Source organism: Labrus bergylta, chromosome 6, assembly GCF_963930695.1.
Source record: "Labrus bergylta chromosome 6, fLabBer1.1, whole genome shotgun sequence".
In the NCBI taxonomy this organism is placed as follows: domain Eukaryota; kingdom Metazoa; phylum Chordata; class Actinopteri; order Labriformes; family Labridae; genus Labrus; species Labrus bergylta.
The window spans coordinates 29,192,284-29,215,493 of NC_089200.1; the positions used below are offsets into that span (position 1 = coordinate 29,192,284).

The following is a 23,210-nucleotide window of genomic DNA, read 5'->3' on the forward strand; positions in this document are numbered from 1 at the left end:
TCCGTCGGATGTGTGTAAATTAAAAAAATATATTGTGAAGTTCGGAGAAGAAGTTGCGTCAGCATGGGGGGCGGGGTTTACTCCGATGGTCCTCTGACTGGTCTAACAAAACAGCAACAAACATTAACTTTAAATCAACATAAGTTCTTGACAAATATTAACCTACCTGACATGTATAAACGTTTTTTATGCTTACAGGGGTTTGTTATCATATGCATATATATATGCATTTATTTTTTATAGTGTTAATAATCACCTCTTAATCAATATTTTGAATTCGACAGCAGTTCTAAAAAGGGCAGCCAGCACATGTACTGTTTAAGAGATGGCTGTCGTTAAGAAATAAAATATATTTTGTAGTTGTGACCTTTGTGTGGCGGTATAAAATATTCTCATTGTATGATAATTATTTATAATAAACTGTTACCAACCTCTTTGCATTAAACTTTACTTAATCAGTTCATTTTGTAAAATAAACAATAAAGTAGTTTTTAATGGGATTAAATTCTGAGATGGAGAAGGTGGGATGGGACAATGGTTTATTTATTTATATATTTCTTAATGTGCTGAGAAGACAAAATAAAACGTTCCTTTTTTCCAAAATAATTAACAGCAAACATTTAGAGCAGCATGTCACAATGACTTTATTAAAACTGTAATGTAGTCTGTGGTGAAGGCAGAGGGTTGAAAACCAGACTCTTCATAGCTGTTGGCTTTTCTGCTTCTTGAAGAGTTATTTGTTTTTGACTCTGCTGTTCAACATTTTGAAAAAGGTCATTATCTTGTGGTGCAGCAGGTAAACACGGAAAGCGTGATATTCCTGTTCCAGAGACAACACATTGAGTCAAAATGTTTTTTGACATGCTTATTGGTGTGTGTGTGTGTATTCTTATTCTGTGATTAAGGTCAGCTTAGTTTTTATGTTGCTCTTTAAGGTAATGTTTTTTGTATCAACCTTCAGCATCTGTAGCTCTTCTGACACATCCACTTTTTATTTACTGAATTTCATCTACTTCTAAGTGATATAAATGTATATAAAATATCAACTACAATTAATTATGACGGCTATCAATTTCAAAACAGTACATGTAAAAGAGTGCATGAATGACTTCGCCACCACAGGTACAGTCAAATAATCTCCATTTATTATAAACAGAAACGTTTAGAAAATAATAGCAGAACAGTAAGGTGCAAAGACATGTTGCATTTGGACAAGTGGTGACATCCTGCGATGTTACAGAGCAAAAACTCCTGATTCCAGTCAACACTGATAAATATTACAAAGTTACAACACAATGCATGAGTTACACAGGAATGCTATGTACGACTGGAGTGAAGGAAGACCAGATTTATGACCTTCAAGTTTTGGTTTTCTCCATATTTATAATGTTTTTCCGTCTGTTAATTTAAAGAGACAAAGCCTCTCTGCATCATTTTAAACCAAGGCTGGCTTCACAACTAGACTTCAACACAAATGAGTACATTAGCAAAGAAAAAAAGCAAGGAGAGCAAGAAAGAGCTGAAAATCAAAGGACAAGCAGCAAATGAGTGTGATGTGTTGCCACAGCTGGTGCCAGAAATCACATCACAGGCATGAGGCCATGAAGGCAACAAAGGCAAGCTGCTTATTGTAGACGAATAACAATGGATAAGAATGATTTGAAAACATAGATATATAATGACTTTTCTTTTTACAATCGTTCATTCAGTTCAAAGCTTAGATACTATCTTTTCATCCTAAATATTTAGAAGCATGTACAGTAATCACCTCCAGGTGAGAGTATAATCAAACATTTCACCAGGACCTGCTCGATCTGAAGCTTTCATCTGGACCATAATGACCTAGATTTTGGGGTTGCACTTTTTTTCACTATCAAGATTAAGATCATCTGTTTTACTCAAGTCCAGATTCTTGGCAGAAAACTGAAAAGGGTCCAGGTTTTTTCAGATGCAACTTTTTGAGCCGGATGTTGAAATGGATCAAACAGGATTTAAGAGAGAGATGCTAGCATGATGTAAAAACTGCATTTCAACCAACATTTAATCAGAACACAATGTGAGCCAGACTTCCTAAAGATGTTTCAAGTCTGTTCTGACCCTCGTGTTTCTATGCCGACACATTTACACCGTTATTTACATGCGCTTATCTTCACCCAGATAACAAGTCCAGATGCAGCTCAAAACATAATTGAAGGCATAAATGGGATGTAAGTCATGGCCAATTTTAGCAGTTTGACTGTGAAAAATTATCCACATACTGAATCTGAAAAGATGGAAAAATACTGAGGCGCTCAGGCTCTTAAAAACTGCAATCACTGACGCTCCTGTTTGTAATACTGATGTAGTCCAGAAAGGGGGGCGGGGGCTGTGAACAATGCTTTCTAACAGCTACATCCCACTGCTGTAAGACAACGTTAAATCAATATTTTCTGTAAAGGCTGAGAATAAATAATCTCCCAGAAACCGTTCAAAGGGGAGCTTCACAGCATAGTCTAACTATCAGGATATGCTTTCAAAAAATGACTTTGCAAAGGTCTGTGCTGATATAGAGCACTTTTCAACAATATATACACATATCGATATTTATAAACACCCCCAAATTTAACCCTCTATTTAAGGCTGCCTGCTGGGACATAAATGTGATCAAAAAACAGTTGTTGTGGTTGAAACCTCCCTTCTAGTGTGCGTCTTTATCTTTGAGTCTGCTGCCTCACACTCGCTGTCAATAAATCAGAAAAGTAAATAAAAAGACAAATTAAGACTGCTCGCTGCATAACGTTCGGGTTAGAATTGAGATGCTGAAAAGGAAAGGGACAGTCGTGTCAACAGGTCGATCAGTACGCTACGTTAAGGCCAGAGGAAAGTCGCCGAAGAGAAATTGCACTGTGATTAGATTTTAGTCAGTAATAAAGAAAAAAATACAGCACAACCGAGATTAATTAACTTAAGAGTAAGAGAACAGTTTGATGATGGCGGAGCACCAAAGTATTTCGTCACACAGCTCATCCCTCAGGCCTGCAGCAGTCAGTAGTGTGCCCACATGTCCCAAACACAGACACACAGGGATCCACAGTCATCGCTGCTCGGGATACTGGATCTGTCCGGGAGGGAGAGCGGGAGAAGTTTCACTCCTGACAGACAGAGACTCTTCCTCTCACAGTTTTATTACGGCAGGCCGTCTCGACCCCCATCACCTCTCTTTACGAGCTCTCCAGAGCGTCAAGGACTTTCATGATCTGCTGCTTGATGACCTTAGTGGCGTCTCCTGCGTTTGGTATCAGATATCTGAAGAGAGGAAAAGAAACAGGTAAACAAGACTGAAATTATTAAAAAGAAAACATCAACTAACAGAAAATAATACTTTTAGAAATATGCATTTTAATTCAAATACTAAACAAACTAGAGCTACTATGAGGGGGTTTTATTAGTTCCATGCTGATGAGTATCAGCGAGAACATTCATTATTTCTATTTAGGTTGTTTTTACTGTAAAGCTACCACTGGTTCAGTGTCAGACCAGCAGAGTTAGAGCACGCTGCAGAAACAGCCTTTGTTTAAGTTTCTACACCTTAGATTCATGCTGACATGTTGGACTGTAAAAAAAAAAAAAAACAGGATGAGATTTTGGTCAGAAAGCTATGGAGCCCCTGAGGGGACGTGAAAAAGTTTCCCAGTGCTCATGAGAAAATATTGAGTGCAAATAAGAAAGAAAAATAATTCATAAGTTTGAGTTTAAATGACAATATAGTAGAAAAAAATCAGATCTCAAGAAATAGCCCTAGTGCCCTGTAAAACTCAGGTAATAGATCTGAGAAGCCAAAGGGAAAAATAAATAAATAAATATATATATATATATATATATATATATATATACAGTACACATATCACTGCCATCACGAGTTATTTTCTTTTTAATCTGAAATCTGCTCCTGTAGACAAGCACCTTTCAACAGCTGATATCTCGACTCCAGCCGAGTTGTTGCTTCCAAACTTGAACGTGATGAGTTCTGGATGTTTCTTTTTGGACGTGATCTTCACCACAGAGTTCAATGCTTGTCTCGACTGGATGTAAGCGAAGCCTTTCCTGGAGGCGATCTCCCTCAGGCAGTACATGTGAGTCGCTGTGATCAACAAGTGGCTGCAGACGAGAAACAGAGTCATTGTTAGATTTGATAGATTCCTGAAGGAAGCAATATATCATGTTCATTCACGCTTGAGGTAGTGGAGATGAGTCAACCCCCCCCCCCCCTTATTATTGGCCAATCATGATCAGAGTATTACTAAGGTTCAATTGAGGAAGTGACTCACCTGGGGAACATGTGACCGGTTTCTTTCACCTCATTACATGGAATGTGATGTTTAACGTCTGGTTTATTTATCCAGGTCTGAATGTTGACGATCTCTTTCCTGTCATCATCTGACATGGACGAGCTGTCGATCTCATCTGAGAGGGAGGGAAGAAAGACATCAGTTATAATTTTGCTTTTCTACAGAATACAATGTATCACATGATTTATAGCAACATTATGCAAGATTTGAATTTCTTTTGGGGTTCCCCCCGACAGTTTCTGAGTGGAAGCGATTTCTTCACCAACAACTTCCAAATGAGATTTACTCTCTTAGTCACTCTCACTTCTTCTCTCCAAACAGACAACCATATGGCAATCTTTTTCCTCGATAGGTTTTATACAAATCTCTGAACCCACCGACTATTGTCTGACAACCACAGTCTCTGGGAACGTTGGCCAACTTGTCCAGGATTCAAATGTAGTCATTGGTTAGATATTAATGTCTTCCTTGTCTGTGTGCTGCACTGTTCACAGTCCAATTAGCAAATTCAGAAATGACCGAGTGTTCGGACCAGAAGTAAAGCAACATTGCCCCTCCAGATGTGTCTGCAAAATAAACGCTGTCTTTCTAGGTTCATTACATCCCTCGGTGGAGCCTGTTCATCTCAGTCTCACTTTAACAGTAAATAAGTTACACTGATCCTTCACTTTGTCTTTGTTTAGTGTCGTAAACCAGAAAAACAAAACCCCTTTTCCTGTGATTTACTTGCAGTTTAGGATCTTAAGGTTGCTGAAAATACAAAATGTCATCAAGAGGAGAAGACTTTTTTTCCTTCTGTTAATTGGAGGTTGGGTTGATAATTTCTGTTGCATTCCAGGAAGTCAGGATATCTTAAAGGTTAATGGCTTTCGCGAAAGTGCCATGGATTGTTTTCTGCACTCAAACACAAAAATCAGTGTCTAGAGACTACAAAAGTAAAATGTTTATAGCCGACTGTTTCCGGGATTGCATTTCAGTCATTGCCCACTCAAACAGAATAACTTAATAAAACTAGATCAAGACGTTTGTAGAACACCATGAGAGTCTGCCTTGTATGCAAATATATAACTGGGAGCTAAAAGTTAAAAAAACATGTCCATCTCCACTTCAAATATTTTACCTGTATCGTACTCTTCTTCATCACCGATACTGAAAACAGGCTTCACCCCCCGGTAAGGTTTACCAACACGGTCGCTGCTGCTCACATGCCTACAGATGAAGAGCAACAAGGCGACTTCAGCACTGAGTGAAGGATGTACACATATGCTAATGTCTGTTGTTAAAGGTTACACATAGAAAATGACATGAAGACCTCCAGGCTGCTGTAACAAATGTTAGCCCACTACAGTCAGGTTATGCTGTTTGACATAAAGAAAGAGGTTAAATGAGACGTTGAAACTTCAGAGGAGCTACAGATTAGTCAGTGTGTGATATTCAGGGCTATTTGCAGCAATCATGGTTTAGATTTTTTTTTTTTTCAGTTTCTGCATAGCCCTGTTTATCAACGACAAGAACAATGAAATGGAAAGACAGACTGTTAGGAGCATCTCCAAGCCAACAGCAATGAAGCCGACGTTCTCCCTAAAACACCTCCTTTACTCCTCTGATGTAACGATGACTGAATGCCTTTCTGCAGCAGCTCCAGCAGTGAGAACTAAACAGCGGTGCTCGATGTTGTTAGTGAAAGCATGAAGACAGATCCTAAACATCTCGTACACAACCTGCCCATGAGGAACGTGTGGTGTTTGTATTCTCATGAGTGAGCGGTGTGGGCAGAGATGTGAGACTAGGCATGCGTTAATGTGACACAGGTTATCTCTTAAAAAGCCCCACAGACTGTTGGTGCGGGTCTACAGCCAGTGGGCATGCTGGTGACAGACAGCTTTTGATGTCAGGGAGCTCTTACCGATCAGGGACCACCTTCTCAGGCCAGGGCAGATTGAAAGACATTCTAGCATGAAATAAGGCACAAGGTTTGTACAAAATATGACAAAACTAAAGGTCATTTACAGTCATCTTTCCCTGATGTAATAGACTGTTTTAGGGTATCAGAGGTAAAGGCTTCTTAGGCCATGCATACACAAGAACGATCTTCTGAAAACTGAGATGTTTTTTTGTTCTTGTTTTCCTTGTTGGGAAGACAAAAGATGGTGCTGTTTCCAAAAGTTTGCACTCTGGAAAACCTTCTGTTTCCAAGCACCCAAAACGCTGCCGTTGTGTAAATGAAAAGCAAAAAGGCAACAAAAGGTTGCCGTTTTTTGGATGAAATCATTGTCGCGTAAACATGGCCTTAGAGAAGGGTTTAGATATGATCTTAGACCTCACCTTTCTACAGGGGTGGAGGTATTCTCGATGAAGCTGATCATCTTCTCTTTCACGTTGACTGACTTTGATTTAAGTGCAAATGTCATTTTGTTGACCAGAGACTTGACTCCTTTGCTGTCTCCAGGGCTGCTTAGTAAGTCTCCCTGTATCAGAAGAGAAAGAAGGGTTCAAGAACTTAATGTTGAGAAAAGTAAAGATAAACTGTGTCTCCATACACGTTTCCTTTATCAACCTACATCAGCAGAGCTGAGGCTGCTGTGAGATCCTGATGTGCTGACGATCCAGTGGAGGTATGAAGAGTCCAGACCTTCAATGTTCATGTCCACAAGATGCTTCTGGAGCGCTGGAATCAAACAAATAAATCATGACTTTAAAGATGTCACAAATGTCTAAACTGCATATGTGACCAGGGGTAAATTGATAAACACCATGACTAATGTGTAAAATGAGTTCAGTGATTAAAGAATGCTCTCTTTTTTATATGAAGACTTTAAGTTGTATGCTTCGGTGTGCCTCAGAATTCTCATATTCATTTACCCGACTTACCCATGAAGCCTCCTTTAGCGATGCTGACGTACTCTTTGTTTTTCTGTAACACAAAACCTTCAATTAGCAAAAATATTAGTGAAAAACACAAACAAATGATGCAGTAACTTGTTAACCTTTTAAAGAATCTGTACTTGTTTTCCTTACAGCTACCTTCTCCTCTCTTTCATGTCCCTCACCTGCAGAAAATGTGCCAACACCATGTTCATGTACATGTCCTCCTCCTCCCTCCCACTGCCCATGAAACACAGGTGCTCCCCGCTGGCGATGGAGCCGGACTCCAGGGACTGTTTCTGAGCTTCCAGGAGGGACTTCACTGAGAGAGCGAACTCTGAGGGGTTCTGCAGCATCTGTTACAAGAAACAAAAACACATTGCTACAATGCTTTCATATACGCCATCAAATTTAGCAGAGAATCGTTATTATTTGTTCTCACCAGGTCCGAGTCGAGGTGGAAGGCAGTGGAGAGGTGTCCAGTGTTGTACTGCTCTGCAGGCCGACAGTCCACCACAAAGAAACGCACGCCATCCTAAAGGAACATTTCATTATCAGAGGACATCTTCATGTCTTTCTGACACGGCTCACTTACAAAAGGTGAATCATCTATTTCTTAGTTTCAATCAGCCAACAATAACCTGAATGTTACACACCTGCTGCAGCTGGTTGGCCTGCAGGATTTCAGGCACAGACACGGGGAGACACAGAGCTTGACTCAGGTCAGTGTCTTCTTCTTTCAGAGCCACCAGGCTGCTACCAAACAGATTCTGGTTCATCTACAGGGGCGGCAAAATGCACACACATAAATAAGGTCTTATAAACAAAAGTTTGTTGTTGCAACTGCCTTCATCTCAGCCATCACATCACACTTCTGACTCTGCGCAAATCAGGTTTGTTTTGTTTACAAATGCTGTGAACATGGTAGTATACGGGGGCACTGGTGGCGCAGTGCGAGATCCTTTCCCGCATGTCATTCCCTACTCGCTCTCCCTGATTTCCAACTCTATCCACTGTCCTAGCTGTCAATTAAAGAAACAAAAAGCCCAAAAATAAATCTTAAAAAAAACAAAAAAAAAACATAGTAGTTTACCTTTCGGAGGGACAAAGGGGTCTTGCTCTGGTAGTACTGAGCCAAAGAGAACAAATCTTCAATATCCTCGGACTCCAGAAGAGAAGGAGACGCTTCAAGATTTTCTGTGACAAAGAAGGAGATGTTTTAAGATCCAGTGTTTATCATGAACCAGTACACATAAACAAAATATCAGAACAGTAAGTCAAACTTACTGATGATGTCTTCTTTGCTGGCTCCTTCTTGTGAAAGGATGGTCTCTCTGAGGGAAAATCATTCAAAGACAAATCAAATTGACATTAAAGGTACTCCGTGTAGACCATGTCAGCACTACTACTTTTAAAATCTCAGTAGAGTTGAGTATTTGAAACTATTGCATGGTTCATCTCGGTCATCAAAAACACACAGTGTACACACACGACCGTTCACATACAATAGGCTTGTGCTAGTGTCAACAAAATTGTGTTCTTCCTTCCAAAACAACAGAGTTGGCAATGTAAGGCAGATAACGACGTGAAACACACTAATGACTTTAAAAGATTTTTTCCAGCACATATTTACAGCAGTAGCGTTTAAAAATATATAATTCAATTGTACTACAGGAGCTAGCAGAAACAGCAAGATCAGCAGTGCCTTATTCATGTTTTTTAACCACTGCAAGTCAAACATTATGTTTTTTGTTAACTTTTGGTAAAGGGTCATAAGGAAGTTGCGCGGCAAAGCAGAGAAGGACTTGTCATTACTAACTAGACCCAATCAGCAAGTGAATGAAGGTGTATACATCATTGTTGATCTTATTCACTGAAAAAAAACCTCGGACGCTGGGCACAAACATAGCAAAAGTTCAGCCTTTTTTTTTTAAGCCCAAATGACTGATATACAGGTAGCCTGTGTATTATGATGTTTCTGTAAAGCTTTCCTTTTCAGTCACTTACTTGGCATTTACGAGGATAATGAGCATGAGAAAGAAGATGAGGAAGGGGTCCGCCTGCTGAAGGTAGAAGTCCCACAAGGCCTGTGTCACATCAGGAAGGCAGTTACTGGAAAACAGACTGCCCAGCTGTGGAGGGAATATGAACACGATAACATACAGTGAGTCAAACATGGTGCTGTAAAGTATGCATTCACTTTCAAATAAATAGAGAAATGATCTAAAGCATGCTGTGAAGGGAAAAAAAGACAAGAAACAAATACCCAGTTGATGGCGTAGGAGTCAGGTGTGATCTTTTTGGTGTCCAGGAAAGAGCAGAGCTCTGGTTCATGGTACTGCAGCAGGAGTCTGTACAGGTGAAAGGGTCGGCCGTTCGGCACACAGTCCCTAAAAAGAACACAAGTGACACCTTTACAGCCTTAATCATGAGTTTCCGGTTGATTTTTTTTTTAAGTGGGTTATGATTAAAACTCCAGAGCTCACCTGGGGATGTATTTGTTCATGACAGCGTAGAAGCAGTTGTAGAGGTCGCTGCGAGGGAGCTGAAGGCTTAGCAGCGGTTTAAGGATGTGTGGCCAGCTCAGCTCAGGTGTGAACGAAATGTTTCTGGACTTACAGTAGAAAGTGATGACTGACTCGACATCAGACACCATGTCACTCCTCTCCTCCTCTGACACATCCAGCTGGTCTAAACATGGGGACCAAAGTGGGAAGTGTAAGCAGGAAAATGGACATCCATGTTTGACATTCACAAATAAGAACTTATTGTCAACTTGTCAGAAGAGCAGACTTATAAAGTATTTTGATCTACAGAAATCCTAAAGCCTCTTTAGCTACTGTGAGACTGGGATCACCTGAATCCCTCAAGCTGCCTCCAGAAGTGTGCCTATTAGTGCACGGACTCAAATGTCAACAAACTCACCAGAGGGTAAGTGTGTTGCTGTTTGTTTATGTTTCTTTCATCTTTTCTTAAGAGGACACAACAAAATCTTTGGCTGTCCGATACAAGCTTAGAATACTTATTCATTTTTTGTTAAATTCAGTGCCAGAGCAAACTCCAAAATCAGCTAAACCCAAGTCTCATGTTTTACCGGTAAGACTAAAGTTAATCAGAGACTTCCAAAAGAGCATCAAAACATTTCCAACAGACTTCTTTCTTAGTCATTAAAAGTACTGCAGTAAACTAAATTAAGCAGAGTATAGAGTATCATAATAACTGAGTTACAGCACTGTAAGCTCAGCAGAAGAGTGTCAGCTTTTTTTTTTTTTTTAAGAAAGCTTTTAATGAGCTGTTCTTCTGGTTCAGTATGTTTTAAAGAGGACGAGACCTGGGAGGATAATTTGGCTCCAACTAATCCCTTTAACAAAGACCACTGAAGGAATCCTAACCTTAAACAAAACGAGCATCTATAAACAAGCTGCAGCAGCTCATTTCAAAGATCTGCTTAAAGAACAAATGCCACCAAAGAGCTTTAAAAAAACAACAACAAAGAACTGCTTCATTCAGTGTTTAATTACCGGGTCAGATTTTAACCACAGTGCCTTTTTTTTTTCATTTATTATCATTTCACAGTTTAAATGTTGTGAAGTTCCTGAAGCGACAAAAGACTTTTCACAACAACGCTTTTTATCCACATGTGCTGTCACAATATCTTCCATTACCAAAAGGCACCTCTCATTTACTCAAACACGTTGTATTATTGTTCCTATTAGCTTAGTTTGTGGAGTGGTTCAGTTATGAGCGGTTCTTTTATATGAAGGCATCTCATCCTGAATCTGCACAGCTGCTGGCTGATGTTTCTGCTCATGTTTTGGTGCTGGTTTGATACTTTTTATTGTAGTTTTATTCACACAATAGTGTGAAGGAATCTACTCACCTATCAGCTGTTGACTGCGGTTGTGAATGAGGGTCTGTTCTGGTAAATCAAGAACGCCGTCCCACGGTGACAGACTGTCTCCTTTTCCAGAGACATTTAAAGCGATCTGCACACACAACACAGAAAAACTGATAAACATGCAGCACTGAATGACAGAGAGACACATGAGGAGCACGTGACCATGTGGGACTGATCTGAAATCTGTGACTCAAATGCTGCTACACTAACAAACATATAGTCTTCAGAGAAAAAGATGTATGGCTTGATATGTTTGGCTTTTTGAGTTACATTAGGACTCTTCAACAAATGGACACAGCAATGAGTCGTTTAATACGTTTGAGTTGGTGTCTAGATCTACAGGGAAATCATCTGGATACTGTTTACTAATTGGATAGTGTTTACTTAATACCCTGCATTTTCAGTTATAACTTAAAACCAAATGATTTGTATTTCCCTTAAATATGTCCTATTGTAGCCGATAAGACTTGAATGCAGGATCATAAATGCTGTATGTGCTAAAAGGGTAGAGCAATGGTTTGAAAAAAAAAAAAAGGAAACTGAGTTTTTCATCATCCTTAGGCTGAAGTTTTTTGTAACACTGAATTAGTTTATCCGGTAGAAATGTAGGAAAATGATCTTTTTGTGCCTGCATTGTCCACATATTTCATGTTGTATGTGTGCTGAACTTATAGCTGTGGGTGTGTTAGAAAGAGGTTATAGTCTTTACATAACTCCAGCCAGAGATGCAGGTCTTTCAAGTGTGACGGTATCAGTATGACGACATTCTGTCTCACCTTTAAAGAATGTGTGCTCTATTTATAGAACAACTAATTATATAAAAACTCAATATCTTCTCATGGCTGATAGTCAACTTTTATATTATCATATTTAAATTAAACTATGGAAACAATATGAGTCAAACTCTTATATTCGACTAGGAGGTCATTTTAACCATGTGTGGACTGACTCCTGTGAGTCTCACCTTCCACATCTTGGCCCTGTGTTGGGCTGATTGCTCCTGGACCTGGATGATGCTTCTCTCCATCTCCATGTCAGAGCCGCCCGAGTCCAGAGCCTCGGCTAGATCCTGGTCCCTGTAGAACCACCGGCAGAGCACATTTTAAAAAGAAATCAACAGATCTAAGACAAATTATCATTTCTATTTTAAAGTCATCATTAGCTGTTTCCATGCATTCCACAAAGTTATTAATACATCATAGTAAGCCAGTGTACAAGTTCATTAAAGGGACTGCAATGATTTAATTTAAGTTCTCAATCGTTAAACTACAATGTCTAAAACATTTTAACTGAATATCTTTGGGCTGTGACAAAATTAAACATTCATGGACATCATGCAGAACTTTTGAAAGCACTGATGGTCATTTTCAACAGTTTCTGGCATTCAAATTGTCAAATCGACTAATACAAAACTGAGAAAATAATCTACAACTCCATCAAGGATTAAAGTGATCGGTAATTGTGTCAATTTCAATCACACCTAGCGGTTACAGTCCATTTGTGGTCAATAAAGTCTAAAGTCTAAAGTCTACACCTTTTATCATGTAATATCTATCTGTGAATGACTTGTGGCTCAAATTAAATGAATCAATAAATGTAAAAGGGATTTTTTTTAAATATCTATTTAAATGACTCTCTTTAATTCCCTTTCAAAGACTATTTTTTATCAAAATGCCTTCTTGTAATCTTTTTTTTTTCATAATGTTTTAAATATTTGTACTGTCTCCTTTAGTCAATCATTGTTTCTATTTTATTTTCTATGTCTTCTTGTTTTTTCAATCAGCATTTACATTTTTGTTTGACATTTTCAGTCTAAATGTTTATTGATGTTTGTGTAAAATAATTCATAGAAAGGCCTACATCCTATTTATACAAACTAAAAACTCAAGAAGGCTTCACAATATTATCCAGTAAAATGTTTTCAACTCTATATTTCATAACTAATAATGATCCATTAGAGATAAGTCAAGCTTTTAAAGATCAGTTAACTTCATATTCAACTCTTCAACGAGCTTTAAAACCAGTCAGAAACTTCGCCGTCCACTTCAGGACAATTTCAATAATACAACGATAGTACATTTCGGGTAAATATGACAAGAGACAGAAACTGGAGCCGTGTTTTGAAAGGGAAGCAGAACTCGACAGAACACCGGCTATCTAGCTAGTTACTGTTAGCATGCATGCTAACTAGCAGTGACTATCAACTTGTCAATGCAAGAAATAAAGTGCAGAAAATATAAATACTTAAACACTTCTTTCTCAAATGCTTATAGGTAATCTGTGTCCATCTTTGTGATCGGTCTGATAGTTTTTCAGCGACAACTTGGCTAATTAACGTTAGCTGGCTAGCAGTAACGGTACCAAACTGGTTTAACACTAGCATCTGCCGTCAGCAGAGCAAATTAACTAAATAAACTCGTCTTTAGTTACTGCAGATCAAACTGTATCAGAAGAAGGTAGAACAAGCGTTTGACAGTCGATAAAAGGTCTCTAATACAGATAGTCGGATAACAAATAGTCTCACCAGCTGCCCTGAAGAGCTTCCTCCACGGCATCCGCCATTGTTGTGTTGACGGAGACACGTCAGATACCGTCAACACGACAGAGGTGTCGCAAAGCTGTCATTTATCAATGAGCAGCTGAGACGACCTGATAACTATATCAGCCCAGATACTATATGCATCAGCCAGCTGGTCAGGATAACATTTATCAGATGAAAAAAAACGTCCTGAACACTTTCAGATCCCGCTCATTTTCCCTTTAGTTGTTTTTGTTTGAGTGCCTGTGTGTGTGTGTGTGTGTGTTTATTTGTTTGTATGATTGTGTTTAATAAAATGTAATTAATTCCAGTACAAAATGTTTCAATCATTATCTTTTATGTTTGAATTGTCTATATCAATCCATCATTGCGCTTTTAATCATTCCTCCACATAATGTTTTTGCCTTTCTTGTTTTGTAAATAGCCTTTTATGAATAAAGTAACTAGTTTTGCCCTTATTTCAGTTTCCCTTGCTACCTGTGTGATAACGCTCAGTTAAGTCATGCATATTCATGTTTTGCACTGTTTGTGTTGTTAATCTTACAACTAAACGTCTTCATTTACACTTCAATTCATGTACAAGATACTAAGGTTTATTTTTCAAAACCTTTAACAGAGGATTTTTGTTTATGAAAACTGTTACATAACACAGACTTCAATAAATATGCTAAATGTGAAATTCATTCCAGGAACTTTATTAGGATTCATATATTCTGTCACTTTGGTCACCATACATGTCATTGATGAAGAGTGTTAGGTGTAATTTCTATCAAAAAGCCAAAACTCAGTGGATATCTGCAGAATATCTGCTGATGATGTTATGTAACTTTCTCAAAGGTAAACTCTTGTTTGATTCCTGAATATGTAGTTCTCATCAGCATCTTCAATGTATGATTGGTTTCCATATCATTACCAAATATCAACAAAATACAGCCATTACTGCTGCTACATGAATGACTGCTACCCCAGAAGTACAAACATTAAGCAGCGGTGGCTAATTTGACTTTCACTCGATGGCATGGATGCTACTTGGGAACAAAATCCTACACTTTTCCAAGAGATTCTTCTGGCTGCATAGGGTCTTAAAAAAATAAGGCTTGAGTTGTGACATAATTTGAGAAGGGGAGAAAACATGAAACAACTTTTCTGGGGTAAATGTCAAAACATGAAACCAAGTGTAGCATGAAAAATAAACATTTGACAATAAAATAGAAAACAAATCATGTTTCTGAATTAAAGTGAGCTAAACCATCATTATCCCTTGTGACATCTTCTGGAGGCAATTCGAAAACAACAATTTGAAAAAACTAAAGACATTAAGTTGGTTTCTAATGCAAAGTTGTTTCCCAGTCTTAGAATTGTTCTAGTGTTCAAGACAGCACGAGCATTGCATTTACATTTATTTATAAAGTCAACATGCTGCACAGTTTGTAAAAAAAGAAAACAAGCAATCCCATAATTAAAAAAAACAAACTCTTCAGGATGCTAAGCTAACCTCTCCGTTTCCCCGCATCAATGGGATCGTTTCCAGCATTACAAACACAGACATTACACATTTGACTATAATTGTTTATCTTGCATTTGAAACTGATAAAGTATGTTACAATGTGGAAGGAGCTGGACAAAACCACTTTAAGTCGGCATAAATTAACAAGTGAACAGTCCATTTGAACTATATGAAGCTCTCACAGTATTTTCTGTAGATTTAAAAGTGTCACAAAAGCCTTTAAGTCGGTAATTGGTTCAACAAACTGCGCACGTTTCAATTCTCTTACATAGTTTCTATTCATGTCATTTAGACAGTGTTACATGGTCGTCATGTATTTTCCTCTCCATAGATGACATAATCTTTCTCTTAATTCTGATCGCGATGTTCTGGTTGAATTTGCCGCCCTGACAAATCAACCACAAAGCTTCATAACAGCTTCATGTTAATAGAAATCCTGCCTTCCTTCTCTGATAACAAACCCCTTTAATATGACGTTAACACTGTTTATTTATATTCAGGCTGTTCTTTCCTCTCATATAACCTATACTCTTTTTTTTTTTTTACAAATCAAATAGACAGTTGCACTTTGAACACAGTTAGGTTGAGCAGTGAGGAGATTGGCGATCAGTTGGCGGTGGAATTACAGTGTCGGGGGTTTCAGCCCGTACTTCCTCGCCACTTCAGTCTGGGCGTACGCTGCGTCACATAACGAGTACAAATGGGCCATCTCCATCTCTGACTTGGCGAGGTTGATGGCCTTGTTGAACATGTCTATTGCCTTGTCCAGATTGCCCCTGAAAGGAAAACATCTCCGGTTATTTCAAGTACTTCAAGATTCCTGTTTTTATTCCCAGGTCATCAAATACTGATGATTTTTCACATCTCTTTGAGTGCTGGTAATCTTATGTCCTCATGAAATACACCACACTTTTAATAAACTCGTATGCAATATCAAACCATTTCCTGCAAAAGCACTGCTTTTCTGAAACAATTAAAACACTACCAGGAGAAGCCTCACATGGAAACAAATGTTTGTAGGTGTATCAGACTGTAGGTTTCTACTCAATGAGGTCTTAGCTTGATGATGTATTTGGATGTATTTAACTGATCTATGCACATTATAAATGTGAGCATTTAAACAATTAACTTATTGTAACTGTACATAAAAACTCTACCTGAATCAATCCGATTGGAAATAGTGTGAAAATGTAAATATGCCTTCCTAAACCAAACCATGAAGCTTTTGTACCGAAACCTGATCAAACTGCAACACTTTCACTACATTTATTACATATTTATAAATGATTGTAGTCGGAGCTCTCACCTCTGAACTTCGATGGTTCCCATGGTTTCGTAGGCAAAGTCACATTTGTTGTCAATTTCGATGGCCTTGCTGATGAGCTCTAGACCCAAGTCAAGGTCCTGTTTCCACTGAAGCTGTAACAAACTGAACACACATTGAACATTTAGCTCAGACATATGGATCTCATACTATTTTTAAAATATCACCTGAAAAAGGCAAAGATGTTTACCCTTTGTGAACATATGTGGTAGCGTTGTCTTGTTCCAGTTCAATACATTTGTCGTACATCTCGTCTGCTTTTCCAAACTGCTGCTGATCAGTCAAAGCCTAAAAACATAAATGAACAGTCGTGTTGCACAACATGTGACCATTACATAGAACATCTATTTGACATTTAAACTAAACTAAAAAAAAATCCACAACTATTATCGGGAGTGATTGAGAACTAATTTGAAGATTTATGCGGTTATACATGCAGAAATGTATTTTCTGTACCTGAGCGTAAAGAGCGTAGCCCTCTGCACACTTGGGAAACCTTTTGATAACGTCCTCAAAGCCGTCCATGGCTTTCTGTACTTGAGAGGGGTTGTTTCCAGTATATGCTTGTCTGTACTGAAATCACAAGAAGAAGAAAGTCAAAAGATAATCTTTAGTTATAGCACCCATTGCATCAAAAACTAGACTAGTCACCAAGATTGGTTATGTAAAGAGCAACCATACTTTTCAACATATCTTCCTTTGATCACTTACAAGAGCAAAGCATTTCTGTGCCTGAGCCAGAGCAGAGTCTGGCCGCAGCAGGATGCACTCATCAAAGTCTCCCACAGCCTCATCCACCTGGTCCAGCAGGATTTTCAGCTGAGGGGAAACACAGATTTCAGAGATTTCTTACTGGCACTTACTGATGAGCAGTAAGCTGAGTCAGACATAAAGCAGGTTTTTGTCCATTGACAGCCAGTCGCTTATACAACTGTCATACCTGACCCCTGTGGTGATAGACGTCAGGGTTACGCGTGTCTATCTCGGCTGCCATGTTGAAGTCTTGTGTGGAGAGCAGTGGCTGCTGCTGCTGCATGTACATGCTTCCACGCTTGATCAAAGCGTTGGCTCGTAGCTGAAAGAAGTAGACAGAACAGAGAGAGAGGGTGTCAGACTGAAGACATTCCAGTCCTGTTTGAGAGACATCTTTGTTGACACATACACTAAGTGAGAAAATGTGATCCTCTGAAGGCAAGACTGATTCACTCTTCTTGTAAGTTGCAAAATAAGTTAATAGGAATACAGTTTTATAACAGCCTATGTTCAAAACTTAAAAACTAAGAAACAAATGACAAATCTGTACCTTCACATTGGCGTCATGCATGTTGATAACCCGGTCCAGGTCTGGCTGAGCAGCCGTGGCGTTACCGATCAGCAGGTAGAAGGTGGCTCGCAGGAGCAGAGCCTCAGCTGTGTATCGACCTCCTGACTCGATCTCCTTGGTGCATTCACTGATAATTTTGTCGTAGTTCTCCTCCTCCATGTACTGCTTGGCCTTCAGGTACCCAGAGCTAAAGAGAGGGGAAGACACAGATCAGGGAAAGTGAAAATCTACCAGGTGATAATACACTGCTCTGAAGTGGAAGAGGGATGCCGTTTCTAAACAGAGTTAGAAAAAAAAAGATAATAATGATCCAGAGGAGAGTTTCATACAAGGTCAAGCAAAGAAGAGTTTGACTTTGACCTAAAACTGTCTAATGGTTAAGTTAATGGATATTCCCCAGCACTACACTGGTTTGGAATTAAGAAATGCTTCTACTCAGAAATTTTACATAAAATCTTCAATATTAAACACAAATGATTTTTTGAGTGAGTAGTTTAAGGAGGAGTGAGAGTTTAAATGTAATACTGAACACTGACCATAATGGAGAGAGTGAATATATTAATACAGCTATTATGAACGTCACCAGGTTGGATTCTGGGGAAACTATTCACAACATATTGACTTAAAGGGCCGTTATTGACATTTTTAAAAGTAAAGTTTGACAGTGAGAAGCAGGTTAACCACCTAAGGGAAGAAGGTGGAGATATTTCTTTACAGAAAAATCAACAATTCTAAAGAGAAGGATCCTCTGAAAGATAAAACATACTGCATTGTTTTATGGAAGTGAGCAAAATCAACACAAAAGTTCCTCATATAGATAGAAGACTTTCTATCAGCTACACAGTCCAGCTGTCCTACTTTTAACAGCACACCTCGTGCTCTGAGTCAGACATGAAAACAAAAATAAAGAAAATAAAGTGGAACAGTAGCATTGTTAGTGTACCAGACAATGACTGAGTAAACTGAGTCTGTTAAACAGTAAACACATACTAAATAAACATCATCTTACCTCTCAGTGACATCAGCTGCCTCGCCCTCCTTGTCCTTGTCTTCATCTTTCTTCTCCCCTTTCTGCAGCGGCTGCGAGATGATGTCATCAGTGAACGAGCTGAAGTAGGATTTGATGAACTGAGGAGAAGGCATCATCGGCTCACGGTTCTACAGAAGAGGGGGTTAAAGATAAGTTTCCTATCGTAATTCAGAGAAATAACAGTGGAAGAAGATGTGTCTAAAAGTGGGCAAGTACCTTGTATTTATCTTTGGCCTTCTCTTTCCCCAGCTGTTTCAGCACCTTGTCGGCCAGCAGCATGCTCTGTTGGTTCTGGAAGGCCTCAAGAATACACACGGCTGTGACGTCTGGAAGAGAACGAAAATTACTGTTAATTAAAGTCAAAATTTGTAAGATTAGATTTCAGTTAAAGGAGATTGTCTCACCCTCTAGGCACTCCTTCTTGTTGTCCAGTTTTTCCAGAGCTTTGGCCCTCCTGAAGAGAGCCTTGACGTAGCGTGGATTCAGCTCCACCGCCTGAGAGCAGTCCTGCACCACTTCTGTCCATTTCATCTGAAATCAAAGAGACAGGATGGTTATCTCCCAAAATATCTCTGCATCCAGGAGTCCAATACCCAAAGAAGGCTTCAAGTCATAATAGACACAGATGTGTATGGTTTAAGGTTTAAATAAGACTTTTTTGCAGTGATAATGGATTTTCACTAAAAATAAAAATAAAATAAAAAACAGAAGAGCATCTTTCATAATACAAACACCTTTCCCGCATAAAACTGCAGCCTAACGGGCAAATTAACAACTCAAAAGATTTTATTAAAAAGATAAAACAAGTCTTAAAGGCCAAATACAACAAACATTTTACACGTGAAATGAAGAATAACTCATGGAGTGGAGTTGAGTTAACCTTTGTGAGGTCAACTCTCTAAGTAAACGTGTTGGAGAAAGTCGATCATTTGCGCACACGCTGAGAAACACTGACAGAAAGGAGAAACCAGTGTTTTCTGCAGAGTAATGCCACCTCTTCTGGCTTTAAATTGTGAGAAGCACCAAGCATGGGGAGATACGTACTCTGGCCAAAATGTATCCAAATCAAGACGTTCTCGTAGTAATCGAACTATACTCTTCAAACAGCTTAAACACATACTGGAACCACTGTGATACTTATATTTTGTAAAGACTATGACACATCCTTCTAATGAAAAACACCAAACTATCTCTTTCTACATAACAGAATGACAAAAAAAAAGAATCAATCAATAGGACTGTCATTGGTGCACTAATCAGGTTTTATCAATTCACAAATGTTGAGGATATGCACAAGTCTTTCTTTTCATGAAAATATCAATGAAGGAAATTAGACCTTGACTTATCAAGTGTTATTTTTATTGCTATCTATGATAAAATATTTTACAATCTCATCACTAATATATTTTTAAATCCATGTAAAGCATACTCTTAGATCACTGAAGAGAAGGAGGAAAAACCTGTGAGGCTTTCACTCTACAAGCATCAAAACTATTAATGCGCTTTTGGAAATAATGTACTGCCATTATTGTGTCATGAATCTCTATTCAAACATTTAGTGTCAAACTAGTAGGTCTCTCATGGGATATGTATGTACCAACAACAAGTTTACCTTTTATGTGGAATAAGTGATTTATAGGTCAGGACACCTCTGTAGAACCACAATGCTTCATGTATAATGGTATGACGAGACACATACTACAAAAAAATAAAGCTCCTGCTATTTGTAAAGAGCATCTGACAACAATTCAATTTCAAAAAGTATAGAAAGTGGACACACACTTGCACTACACTACAAATAGCCAAAAAATAATGCTAGCTTCTGGGAGAAAATCAACACCAGTCAGAGAGTATGCTGTCATTACAGAACAGCATGCAAATTATACTGAGAAATTCACTTTCTTGGACAAATCTCAAAGTGTTCATATTTTTGTAAGTGCTGCACACCATGTGGGTCTTTGATATGACATTATTCTCTGCAGAGATTAAAAGAAAGTGTTACTCACCAACTGTTCGTAGGCTGCAGCTCTGTTCTGGTAAAATGTTGATAAATCCGTCTTTTGCTCTGTCGGGCAGAGAGCAATGGCCTCTGTGTAGCACTGGATGGCGTTCTCATATTTTCCAGCCTTGAAGTATTTGTTACCCTTGTTTTTCGCTCCTTGGGCCCGATCCAGGGGGCTCTAAATGAGGGTGAGTAAAGAAAGACATTTATTGATTAAATTATCCCCCGGTGGATTCATCGGACTGGCTTAAGGCTTGAAGAGCCCAAAGACTGTTTTTTCCACATAATTAGGTATCCCTTCAGCATCCTACACTGTAATAGGATTTTCAAGTTAACCGAAAGGGTGTACTGAGGATTTAATGCCATCAAAATTACAAAGCAGGAGAGTTAAGAAGCCATATCTCACAGCGGCAATGATTTAACAGTAAAGACTACTAAGTTAAATGCATGTCGACAAAAACAGTAAAGGTTTGTCAAGCTTAAATAATCCCAGCAGAGGAGGCATTTCTCATTCAAGTAAAAACTAAAGCGTTACTATTAGCTATAAAGCAGTTTAATTATCTTTCTGCTGTTCTTCACGTTTAACAGAATACCTTAGCTTCATCTGACTGCACCAAAATGGTGAGAAAGCATGGAAATTATACACACACACACACACACACACACACACACACACACACACACACACACACACAAGACTTTTGAACACAGAAAAATAATCCCTCCATTCCCCCTCAAACCCCCACACAGGACTACCTCACTGGACTGTAAAATACAATATAACATACATCACAAACGTGCAATATATTTATCTGTATAGTAATTTTATACATAGCTTTTCTTTTTAAATCTATTTATATCTGCATGTTATTTTTCTATGTGAATACTTGCTGCTGTTTTTATCCTGCACTACAACGAGCCAAATGCAACGACATTTCGTTCTTATCTGCTCTGTAAAGTACAAGTTTGAATGACAATAAAGAGTCTAAGTCTAATTGCACATTACGCATGCGCAGTACTTGAAGAATGAGGTGAGAAGATACCTGTTTTATCCTCCACCTCTTGCCTTGTTTCTCTTTCAAATGACAGCCGTCCCCGCCCCCCACTCTTCGGATAACGTTAGCTCGCATGAAGTGCTACAGGTTGCGACATTAACACGCAGGTGTTCATGTTGTTCACACCTTTGTCTCAGAGAAATATCAACTCACTGTAGATCATCAACAAGCCGAGTTAGCCCACAAGCCACTTAGTTTCTCTGGCTAACGAGAGAGCTAGCTAACAGTTACCTGGGGCTAATCTGCTCTCGGCCTAGCTGTCACTGACTGAAACGGCGGTTGTCCTTGACTACGGTTTACGGCATTGACAGAGTTTAAATGAATAAAATATATCTTCTGATTACAACAAGACAAGCCGTGCTAAGGTGGCTGGTTTCAGGTTAGCAGCATAAGAAAGAGGGGTCTCTAGGTTACGGTAACGGTACCATGTTCTCCTCCCGGTTGGCTCTAGCTGCGCCGTCCTGGCCCTGAACCGGACTGGCGCTGCCTTCAGGTGTTTTCCTCTCCCCGGTCCCTTTCCTGTCCTTCGTCCTGCGGCGGTTCCACAGGTAAACCGCCCCCACCCCGAGCACTATGGGGGTCCCGACTAGCAGGGCCAGCTGCCAGCGGGGTAGTCCTGTCCCGGACTGAGGCTCGACTGGCTTTGAAGCAGCCATGATGTACGAGGGAGCGTTAGTTAGCCAGGCAGCAGCGTGAGAGAGCTCCGCTACTTCTTCCCGTGCTTAGCGAGGTCGCACCGATGCATCATGGGAAACACTGCACGGGGCTGTGTGTAGTTGTAGTACAAAAGTGGTCAATTGTAGTCTAAACATATCAGAACAGATATGAATAAGAATACTCAAATATAATATATAATTATAATATAATATGATATATATAATATAATATAATATAATATAATAAGAATATATAATATATAATATATAATATATATATATATACAAATATAATATAATAAGAATACTCAAATATAATTATAATAATAATGAATAGAATACTCAAATATGTACATGATCCAGTAATAATTATTCTAGTCCGTTCTCAAAAGAAAAGCAAAATTAAATAAAATAGAATAAAATGATTGCCATGTAAATGTATTGATTAAATCTTTATTTTATCCTGCTGTTAATTAAGACCCTTTACTTTTACTGTTTCATAAGGTTGAGTAATTGGGTTTCCCCTCTCAATAATCCTATTTTCATGTTTAGAAAATAAATGAATTAGATGGTCACAAATTCTTTTGTTGTTGAGATCAGCACACATTAAAAAAGCTATCCTTTGTTTTTTCAGCAGAAAACAGGGTAGGCAAATAGGCAATAGATAAATGTTTATTCACAT

General features: G+C 38.8%; 2 protein-coding genes across 3 annotated transcripts; both read right to left on the reverse strand.

The window, feature by feature from the left end:
• Window positions 1-1,123: 1,123 nt before the first annotated feature.
• tbc1d23 (TBC1 domain family, member 23) lies at window positions 1,124-13,732 on the reverse strand. 2 transcript variants are annotated; one of them, XM_020631971.2, is made up of 19 exons: window positions 13,616-13,732; window positions 12,056-12,167; window positions 11,074-11,179; window positions 9,680-9,884; window positions 9,460-9,583; window positions 9,201-9,325; window positions 8,481-8,527; window positions 8,287-8,390; window positions 7,850-7,972; window positions 7,636-7,728; window positions 7,379-7,549; window positions 7,200-7,242; window positions 6,890-6,996; window positions 6,654-6,796; window positions 6,235-6,279; window positions 5,449-5,537; window positions 4,308-4,443; window positions 3,943-4,137; window positions 1,124-3,285 (listed from the first exon to the last, which is right to left on the reverse strand). In XM_020631971.2, exons 1-19 carry the CDS (start codon window positions 13,651-13,653, stop codon window positions 3,201-3,203), a joined length of 2,091 nt encoding a protein of 696 aa, XP_020487627.1. In that variant the 5' UTR covers window positions 13,654-13,732; the 3' UTR covers window positions 1,124-3,200. The 2 variants fall into 2 exon arrangements, with proteins under 2 accessions (XP_020487627.1, XP_020487636.1); XM_020631980.2 differs by lacking the exon at window positions 6,235-6,279.
• A 577-nt stretch (window positions 13,733-14,309) lies between these two features.
• Window positions 14,310-22,599, reverse strand: tomm70a (translocase of outer mitochondrial membrane 70 homolog A (S. cerevisiae)). The gene is made up of 12 exons (XM_020632376.3): window positions 22,298-22,599; window positions 20,822-20,995; window positions 19,220-19,346; window positions 19,032-19,141; window positions 18,795-18,943; window positions 17,765-17,972; window positions 17,402-17,536; window positions 17,173-17,280; window positions 16,918-17,034; window positions 16,652-16,749; window positions 16,444-16,566; window positions 14,310-15,913 (listed from the first exon to the last, which is right to left on the reverse strand). The coding sequence occupies exons 1-12, from the start codon at window positions 22,526-22,528 to the stop codon at window positions 15,760-15,762; spliced, it is 1,734 nt and encodes a 577-aa protein (XP_020488032.1). The 5' UTR covers window positions 22,529-22,599; the 3' UTR covers window positions 14,310-15,759.
• Between the last annotated feature and the right edge of the window lie 611 nt (window positions 22,600-23,210).